The sequence below is a fragment of the Stigmatopora argus genome, chromosome 1, assembly GCF_051989625.1.
Source record: "Stigmatopora argus isolate UIUO_Sarg chromosome 1, RoL_Sarg_1.0, whole genome shotgun sequence".
NCBI classification, from domain to species: domain Eukaryota; kingdom Metazoa; phylum Chordata; class Actinopteri; order Syngnathiformes; family Syngnathidae; genus Stigmatopora; species Stigmatopora argus.
Window position 1 is genome coordinate 26877257 of NC_135387.1, and position 10189 is coordinate 26887445.

Sequence of the window (10189 nt, forward strand, 5' to 3'; positions counted from 1 at the left end):
TTGGTATTTGCTCTGGTTTTTTCTTGCTTTTTTTCCTCCATTGTTGTGATTGATACATTTCAACTCATCACCCTTGTTTGTTTGTATGTATGTAATATACATTTCTGTTTGAATAAAGTATTCATTTTAAATTCCAAGATTGAAATACTACAAACTAAACGGTGTGTCATTGCCACCTGGTGTTTGGCGTTAGACTGCATGGCTTATTTGTGCAAATGCAGAGAAAATTGTTTGCTGTATATCTTGGGAATAAACTTGAATAAATGACCTGGACCTTTATCAACCCCACAAAGTTGAGCCATCATTTTAAAATATTTTCGTGTTTTAAAATGTATTAAAAATATGAACTCATTGGCTGCCATTGATGAAAATCCATTTTGACTGGGAGGCTCTGGCAGTGTGTGATACTAATCCAAAAATATTTGCAACTATAGCTAGCTCCATCTGTCGTTAAAACTAGGAATTGCAATATAGGCTAAATTGGAGCTTCTTGTGTGGGCCATAGTCAATGATATTTTCATCATTTGCTGCAGGCCAATAAAAACTGGGCAATGGTCCAGAATTTGGATACCCCTGATCAAAACTGAAAAATGGAAATATAATGTGTAATGTATAAAAAGCTGTCGACTCACCTTGACATCGCGATGTATTACGTTGTTGTCGTGGCAATAGCGAAGCGCCTCCAAAATCTGCCTCATGTAGTGGCTGTGATGGAATAAATTGAAAAAATGAATCCCAAATTAGTAGCCACTTTACTATCAAACTATATACAGTGGTACCTCGACCTACGACATGCTCGAGGTACGATGAAAATTTCGATCAAATAATTCGCCCGAGATACGATCAAAATTTCGAGATGCGACCAAGCCAGGTGGCCATGACATGAGAGGCTGTTTATCATTGTAGCGCACTGTCTTTTTTGCCGCATCTCTTTTGTGTATAACAGATACCTACGAGCACTGAACGATTCATTCAGACGAGTTTCGACCAGAAAACGCACAACGCGCATGCACGGGCAAAAAGAGGGCTTTCTGGGTAATGAAGTATACTTGTGCACACAACACCCATAGCCAATGGCACCCTTTCTCAGAATAAAACTTCATTACCCACAATCAATACGTGGGTAAGATCAGCTGTTGCATTTCCTGTTATTCCTTCTTTAGCCTGTTAGCTCCCGTGATCGCTCATTCAAGACTACTTCTTGTTGGCAAGTGGTCGTGTGTTATCCTATTGTGAGGACATTTGTTTGCATCATTTTCAGAACATTTTGAAGGGAATACAACAGCAAACAGGCCATCGATAGCGAACGTGAGGGTGGAGGCGTGGCAAACAGCTAACCCAGAGAACGAAGGTAAAAAAATTAAAAAATAGAATTCAGTTTTGTGTAAAGTTACATTAAACATATGTTTGAGTGTCTGTATATATTAATCCAAGTTAATTTAAATGTGTTTGTTCCGTTACAAGTGCGTTGTCGTGGAAAGTCCCCCCGAAACCCCACCCCGCCCCCTCTGTGCGTCTGTCTCTTTTCCCTTCGGCGAAATCCGCCCGATTTTAGTTATATTAAACACATTTTATTACTATTAAACCACTAGTTATGTGTTACTTTGTTAATAGATGGCGAATTAGAAGAAATAAAACATTTTTTTTCCAATCCAATATCCTGTTTTTGGTGTTTTTTCAGAGGTTTGGAACAAATTAATTTGTTTTTTATTCATTTCAATGGGAAACGTTCGCTCGAGTTACGAAAAGCTCGACATACGAGCTCAGTCCCGGAACGGATTAAGATCCTATGTCGAGGTACCACTGTATTGACTTAACAGCGCCCTCAAGCTTTAGGAAAAAGTGATTAGCCATGCCACATATACACGATACCCATGAAAAAATGCCTTTACCGATATTCTCATCGATTAGCATTTTTGTTCGTGCGCTAGCAGCTTTCTCAAAATTACGCGAAAACCAGTTTTGTGGTCACAAAGACTTGACAAAAGTGGAGGTCATTTCACGGGGCACAGCTGACCATCGCTCACGGCAAACCAGGGCGCCGTGACACGGTGCTTGGGAAAAGCTGGCCAGGAGTACCCACGCATTTTCATGGAATCCTAACAGATTTTTGATATGACTCTTACCTGGCAACCGCCTCACTGTACACAAAACCAGCATCCGCTCTCTTCACAATTTCAAAGCAGAGGTCAGCTCCATCCATACTAGGAGAAAAAGGACATCGCTGTGGTTACATATAGGATACAAGTGTTAAAAACGTTAAAATCAAAATAAAATAAAAAAATGTAAAAAAAAAAATGTGGGTAAAGTGATTGTGATCAACCTCACTTGACCTGAAACACGAAGGACATTTAAAAAATATTTCCTAAATAACTAGGACGTAAAGTCTTGAATTTATTCTCTAATTTAACAAAATTAATCTCTTACCCGTTTAGTTTTATAATATTGCTATATTCATATATTGGCACTATTGAAACAAACCTTGCAGTGAAAATGTCAGACAAATCACAGCTATATATATATATATATATATATATATATATATATATATATATATATACATACACACACACACACATATATCTATATATAAGATTGTATGTCGAGGTACCACTGTATATGTATGTGTGTATATATATATATATATATACACAAACATACATATATCTATATATAAGATTGTATGTCGAGGTACCACTGTATATGTATGTATATGTGTGTATATATATATATATATATATATATATATATATATATATATGTATATGTGTGTATATATATATATATATATATATATATATATACATACATATACATATACATATTAAAGTTCATAAAAATGTGAAAATCCACACTGAAACTTGTAAGTGCAAGCCACTTTTGCTACTGAAAAGAAAGAAATTTTTTTTTTTTTTCGATTATCACGACCATGTCTGGTCTAGATTAACCACGATATACGAGGGATTACTGTAGTTCCCATAAATTCCTGGAACATGTCACTTGTTGGTTAAGGTTGGTGAAGCAATCACTTACAATTCAAAAACCATGTAGAGCATGCCATCAGAGCTATACGTCTCCAGTAACTCCACAATGTGTGCATGTTTCAGCATATGGCAGATGCTGGCTTCTCGCTTCAGATCTAAACAGATGAAAGGAGAGCATTAGCATGTGCGTTAAGTCCCGGTTAGCCATGCCAGGCAGATATTCAGGAAAAAAAGGCAAGACGTTGCAAAGTCACAAGGCGATTCAATTTATTTACCGAGGCAGGATTTAAACAATTACGTCAAATCGAATGAGTAGAACCTTCAGGGAAGACTGACCTTTTGTTTTATTTGTGTGGAAAGGGTAGGGGTGTCATGGCACACTAAAATGTCACTTCAGGACAATTTTTGAAGTGCCCAGTTGAGTTAATTTTGGGTTCAAAGGGGACAATTGAGAAAATACTTCAAATACTTTAGTTTTTCAAAAGGTAAACAATAGAACTTACATGAGTTTATCAATACATTTTGTATTTGCATTAAAGCTTCTTTTGAAAGTGCAATAGTGACACCCAAAATAAATGTTTTTCAAGTATAAACACATGTCTGCTCAGTGTATTGTCCTCTCATTCCAAAGGGCCCCAGGCCTATCTTCGCCTGGGGCCACAAATTTCTCAAATGCGCCCCTGGGTGTACAACTAGGCAGAATAATGTGGCCTCTCCGACTAATGACTTTCCATTCTAAACCCCCCTCCCCTTTTTGGGGGGGAATCAAGTCCTCGTTTATCATCCATTCTTGCTGAAGACAATGCCGCCTTGTGTCCTCGCAAGTGACCGGGGTTCCGGAACGTTTCAGAGAATCCAGATCATCAAATTCCATTAACTACTGGTCATCCCATAGCTAAAAAGGACACCCCTGTTTGACAAATTCACTCAGTTTTGGCCAATTTGCTTATTGTCCCGTCATCTTAAGGATTAATAATCAATAATATCCAGTTTTAGATACAATTTTTGGGGGTTTGCGACTCTTGAGAAGCGCCACGTCTCCCGATTTCCGTTCCCTTGCTGTTTTTACTGGCTGCCGAGCTAATCCTCAACAGGGGCATTGCAGATGGCCCATTGTGAGCGCCAAAGCACATTCAGATGCCAATGTTCTGAGCATGCATGCAGCTAACATGTGCTAGATCCTGCTGCTAAAGAGTATCATAGTAAAAAATAATAATCTGATTTTAGCATCAGCGTAACTGTGTCCGGGTTAGTATAAATGACCAGTCTAAAAGATGCAGCCTATAGGTTGATTAAAGACAATATTTTGGGGACGTGATTTTGCCATGAGCAATAAAAATTCAGATAATTTTAAATTTAAAAAAAATCATGGGGAAAAAATAAATAAATAATTAAAATGGTAATTTTATTTTATTTTATTGGAATACATTATTTTGGGCATATGGCAGAAGAAAATAAGTCAAAGAATCAAAAGAGGCGTTTCAAAATCATAAAAACTAATGAGAAGCATAGGATAACAACAAGAATAGTCTAGACCACATGTGTCAAAGTGGCGGCCCGGGTGCCAAATCTGGCCCGCCGCATCATTTTGTGTGGCCCAGGAAAGTAAATCATGAGTGCCGACTTTCTGTTTTAGGATCAAATTAAAATGAAGAGTATAGATGTATATTAAATTTCCTGATTTTCCCCCTTTTAAATCAATAATTGTAATTTTTTAATCCATTTTTTTCTGTGTTTTTAGTTCAAAAATCATTTTGTAAAATCTAAAAATATATTAAAAAGCTAAAAAAAACATTGTTTTAGATCTATAAAAAAAACTGAATATTCAGGGCTTTTAATCCAGTTCTTTTAATCCATTTATTAAAAAAAATATCTTAATATTATATCTAAAATGGTCCGGCCCACATGAAATCGAGTTGGCATTAACGCGGCCCGCCAACCCGAGTCTGACACCCCTAGTCTAGACAATGAAAATAGTAATAAGAAAAAATAATTAATAACAAAACAGTATAACAACTTATTTAAAAGGCACATTTTGGCAAAGGAAATAAAAAATAATTCTAAATAAAAACATTTAAATATCATTTTAAGATAAATTGTGTTCAGTGATTTTTTTTCTTTAAACATTTTTTAAATCAAAATGAAAAATGACCGTTTCATTTTTTCCCTAAAAATGTGATATTTTCATTGGACAAATGGAAATTCCTCTTGAAGTTTTGTCTTAAAAATGTCAGCGGAATCCCGTTTTTCGGGACTTACTGACTCACTTTCAATTTCGCATTGCGCCTCACCACACGATAAAAACAACGAGTCTCCTCATCTAGCTACCCGTTTTGCATCGAGTCATACGCCCCCTGCCGCAGCTGTGTGGAGTCATGGTAAATGATTTTTAAATCCTTACTGACAAGATTAGATCAGACCATTAAAATGATACAATTCATCATGGGGGGGCTTTAAATACACGCACGGCAAAGGAGTCTGCTCCCGTTTTTACCTTCGGTGCTGAGGCCAGGGCTGGAGGTGAAGCTGGCCACGTCGACAATTTTCACGGCAAACTGCTGGCCCGTGTCCCTGTTGATGCAGCGGCGCACCACGCTGAAGGGTCCCCTGCAAGAAGCAAATTCAATTAGGCGCCTACGTGTATACATGTTTGCAGTCAGCGCTAATTAGTTTATAATGGAATTTCAACAGCTATGTGGGCGGTTTGGCATATGGAAATTTTTCCAAACAGTTGTCAAGGGAATTACAGCGTAACACTATGCAACACAGCTGTAAATACTGTGGGAAAACAAAAACAATATTAATCCCTAGAAGTACTATTAACCGCCAACCAAAGAATCACTTTCAGAGTCACTTAATCACCAATTATTTTCGAGGTGAGTCGACTAATAAACTGGGGTAAAAAAAAAAATCACCTTATTTTCCATTATAATGAGATCATAAATAAAGAGAATATTTGAATGTTTTAATACATTCATTCAATAAATAAAACATAAATAAAAAAGGATTTTCTCATCTCATCTTATCTCATTTTCTGAACCACTTTATCCTCATTAGGATCGCGGGGGTGCTGGAGCCTATCCCAGCTGTCGCAGAGATTGGAGCCTCAATCTCAGAACCCATAAAGCGGACGTGCTAACCCACGTGTGTCAAAGTGGCGGCCCGGGGGCCAAATCTGACCCGCCGCATCATTTTGTGTGGCCCGGGAAAGTCAATCATGAGTGCCGACTTTCTGTTTTAGGATCAAATTAAAATGAAGAGTATAGATGTATATAACATTTCCTGATTTTCCCTCTTTTAAATCAATAATTTTAATTTTTTAATCAATTTTTTTCTGTGTTTTTAGTTCAAAAATCATTTTGTAAAATCTAAAAATATATTTTAAAAAAAGCTAAAATAAACATTGTTTTAGATCTATAAAAACTGAATATTCAGGGCTTTTAATCCAGTTCATTTAATCCATTTATAAAAAAAATCTAAAAATGATATCTAAAATGGTTCGGCCCACGTGAAATCAAGTTGACGTTAAAGCGGCCCGCGAACCAACCAGAGTCTGAGACCCTTGTGCTAACCACTCTTCCACCGTCCACCTTAATGGAGTATTATTTTTCCACTTCTACTTTTACCTACCTTTTACTTTTACTAGTAATATTATTTTGAAGGAATGCTACTCTCTTACTTTAGTAACGTTTTTGGCTATTCTACCAAGATCTGGAAACAAGAGTAAAGTTGTCAATGCTGGCGAGCAACATTATCTCCAGTAAATTTTCAGTCTCAATGGCATCTTACTTCCCAACTCCCCTCACAAATCTGGGCTCAGGATACATGATCCCTTTTTCCTTGCAGAACTGCATCCCAAGACACCAGAACCTATCACATTGATCCCTCAACATTGCTTTCACAAGGTTAAAAAAAAATTAGACAGTCTTCATTGCACCGCTCTACCTCGCTTTTACGAACCGTTCTTGTCTTCTCTTGAAATTTGAAGGTCATTATACAGGACCGTCCAGTTATTCATAAAGCCTAGTGCACAGGTGTCCAATAGATTTTTATCACAATCCGCGTTGTAGTCCTGGTTTTATTTGGGGGCCCAGTAGAAGCTAGGCTGCTATTAATTCTTTGACTAATGAATTGACATCTTTTCCGATGGTCAATAGCTATTTATTAGACCATAAATGTTGTATAAAAAGAGAATATTCTCTTGTATTATTGATTTTCTATTTACAGTTTTTATCAAAAAGAGGACAGCATTAAATCTTTCTTTTAATTAAAGTTTAGTGACCTGTACATCTGCAACTATGGGTACAGATTAATAATCTGGGCACATAATAATCTGGGCACATATTAATAATCTGGGCACATATTAATAATCTGGGCACAGATTAATAATCTGGGCACAGATTAATAATCTGGGCACAGATTAATAATCTGGGCACAGATTAATAATCTGGGCACAGATTAATAATCTGGGCACAGATTAATAATCTGGGCAGACTAATAATCTGGGCACAGACTAATAATCTGGGCACAGACTAATAATCTGGGTACAGACTAATAATCTGGGTACAGATTAATAATCTGGGTACAGATTACTAAACTGTACCCACAGATTACTACAATGTGAAAACTGTTTACAGATTAGCTATGAAAAAAAAAAAAAATTCTATTATGGCACATGACTTTCCAATTTCTTTAGATTGGAATTCACTGAAAACAAAATCTTGGCATTCTGCCCCTCCCCTTTATAATCATCACATTGCAATTTCATATGATCTGAAATTAATTGTCCTAGCACGTGTTTACAAATTAGCTATGAAAAATATTGCACCCTGGCACCTGGCTCGGGGGTCCATAATAATCCAATGTTTTAAATTGGAATTCACTGAACACTAAAGTTTCCCATTCTGCCCCTACCCTTTAAAATCCTTCAATTGCGATTTCATATTGTCTGAAATTCATTTTCCTAGCACGTGTTTACAGATTAGCTATGGTAGCATATTGTTTCTACCCTGGCACCATAGCTGGGGGGGGATCATATGAATCCAATGGTTTTAGACTGGTATTCATTGAAAACTAAAGTTTGCCATTCTGCCCCTCCCCTTTAAAATCATTACATTCTGATTTCATATTCTCTGAAATTAATGTTCCTTGCACGCGTTTACAGATTAGCGATGAAAAATATTCTTTCTACCCTGGCACCTGGCTGGTAGTCCATAATAATCCAATGTTTTAAATTGGAATTCACTGAAAACTTAAGTTTGCCATTCTGCCCCACCCCTTTAAAATTATTACACATTTTATTCATTTTCTCTGATATAGATTTTCCTTCAACAAATCATCTTTGGGTACAGATAATCGAATTGTTGTTACCAATTGAGTCAGAAAAATATATTTTTTAACCTGAGCACCCAGGGGACTGCGTTTAATCCTATATTATTAGGCCTATAATTTGCAGTCACGTTTCCTTTTTCATGCCCACACAACCGTTGCCCACCGCTGTGTTAGGAATAACATTATAATTCCTGACTTTAAAAGATGCATGGCAAAAGCGCAAAAAAAAGATGAACTCCGTCCGTACTCACTTGCCAATCACCTCACACAACTCGTAGACATCCTCAAAAAGCACGTCGTCGTCCGCCATGGTCCAAAAGCAAAGCAGGGGGCTTCGATAAAGAAATAACTCCTTGACAACAGTGGAACCTCTGCACACGTATTCAACGGAGGGGCCGTAATTGCAAGGGAGAAATTTTGAAATTTATCACCCAGTCGAGACGGAGATAAATTTTAAAAAAAGAGGGAGAAACGGCCACTGAAGTTCGCCTGCCCCACCTTCTCTGGTACCGATAGTCCGGTGAAGGCTAGCCAGCTAGCGGGCTAGCTCAACGGGAACCAGGGACCACCAGACCGCAGGGGTTGGACCTTTTCCTCCTTTGCAGGGAAACGTTTGCATGTCTCGGGTCAGCATTGTTTGGTCGAAAAATAGTGCAAGGTCTTCGGCTCCATCCGTGAAATCCGCAAAGGCGTCCGGTGGTTCCGACCAAGGTGCCGAGCTTCACCGCAAGCTAGCGTCGCGTTCATAAATGACAGTACTTGCCTTTCTGTGTTAATGGGCGAGCTGACGATGGAATAGCCGGTCGGCTGCTTTCGCCCGATATCTCAAGACGGCTCATATGAAAGGATAATTTGCATGGATACTTCGCCTCCCCTCGAACCCGCGACGCGAATGCCGCGTGCGCTTCTCGTAAACGCCCAAATGGCATTCAACACATCCAACGTTACGTCCACCGTTAGTCGGATGCTGGCAGTCGCTCCGACTTGCACAAATCTGTCGCCCGAGAGCTCGCTGAACCAAAATGGCGCCCCGCCGTCATGTTTTACCGGCGGGGGAGCCAAGATGGCGGTCACAGGGCGTCCGATTTCCAAACAGCGCTCATGCGCATGCGTGGACATTCCCGCAGCTTCATGTCTTACGTCATCTTTTTCGCCTCCACAATCTCTGTGCTTCAGTTTATTTAAATGCAGCATTTGGCAGGGTGTCTTCCGGCGTTTATGTGTGATTTTAGCGTAAATGGTTGTCAGGTGATTGTTTTTTTCGTGAAAGGGATTCCCTAATTCCCATGGATCGGAAAGGGAGGTTCCCCAATTTTTTTTTTTGCATCAGCCCGACTCCAATGTTTATTACGTGGCTATCAATTGGCATTCTGATTGGTTGTTGATGTGGTCATCAATGCAGTACGGTCCTTACGTTCGTGAAAATCTCAATTAAACGCTTAGGCAAATACAATTAAAAATAAAAGTCATTCATTCCCGCTAAATGGGAATTATGCAGATCAAAATGTTCATTTTCCCATTCACTCATCTTCATTTTCAACTCGAACCTGTTCAAAAATCCCATTTTGAGCACCCACACACACAAAAAAAAACTACTGGCGGTGATTATTTCTGTCCAAAATTAGTGGATAAAATGAGATTAGTTTTACAAAAAAACATACAAAAGCTGTTATCTGTCCAAATTTACCCATAATTCAAAGTGGATAAATGAGATTGGTTTTACAAAAAAACATACAAAATGTGTTATGAGGCATACACAATTTGAAATTATAAAAAAAAACATAAAATACAGGAAAAACGTATAAGTTGCCAGGTATGATGGCCCTAGGGCAGGGGTGTCAGACTCGGGTTGGTTCGCGGGCCGCTTTAACGTC

At 38.3% G+C, this 10189-nt stretch overlaps 1 protein-coding gene across 17 annotated transcripts in view; it reads right to left on the reverse strand.

Moving 5' to 3' along the window:
- The window catches only part of LOC144084638 (peripheral plasma membrane protein CASK-like), a 42799-nt gene extending 33424 nt beyond the window's left edge, over positions 1-9375 (reverse strand). For 11 of the 17 annotated variants that reach the window (XM_077613368.1, XM_077613289.1, XM_077613359.1 and 8 more), the window contains exons 1-5: positions 8567-9374; positions 5479-5591; positions 3034-3139; positions 2127-2204; positions 633-705 (exon numbers count right to left, since the gene is read on the reverse strand). In XM_077613368.1, coding sequence (XP_077469494.1) covers positions 633-705; positions 2127-2204; positions 3034-3139; positions 5479-5591; positions 8567-8625 — 429 coding nt within the window. In that variant the 5' untranslated portion in view covers positions 8626-9374. Of the gene's footprint in view, positions 1-632; positions 706-2126; positions 2205-3033; positions 3140-5478; positions 5592-8566 lie in introns of all 17 variants that reach the window. The other 6 variants (XM_077613325.1, XM_077613274.1, XM_077613311.1 and 3 more) reach the window with 3 other exon arrangements.
- Positions 9376-10189: the final 814 nt, after the last annotated feature.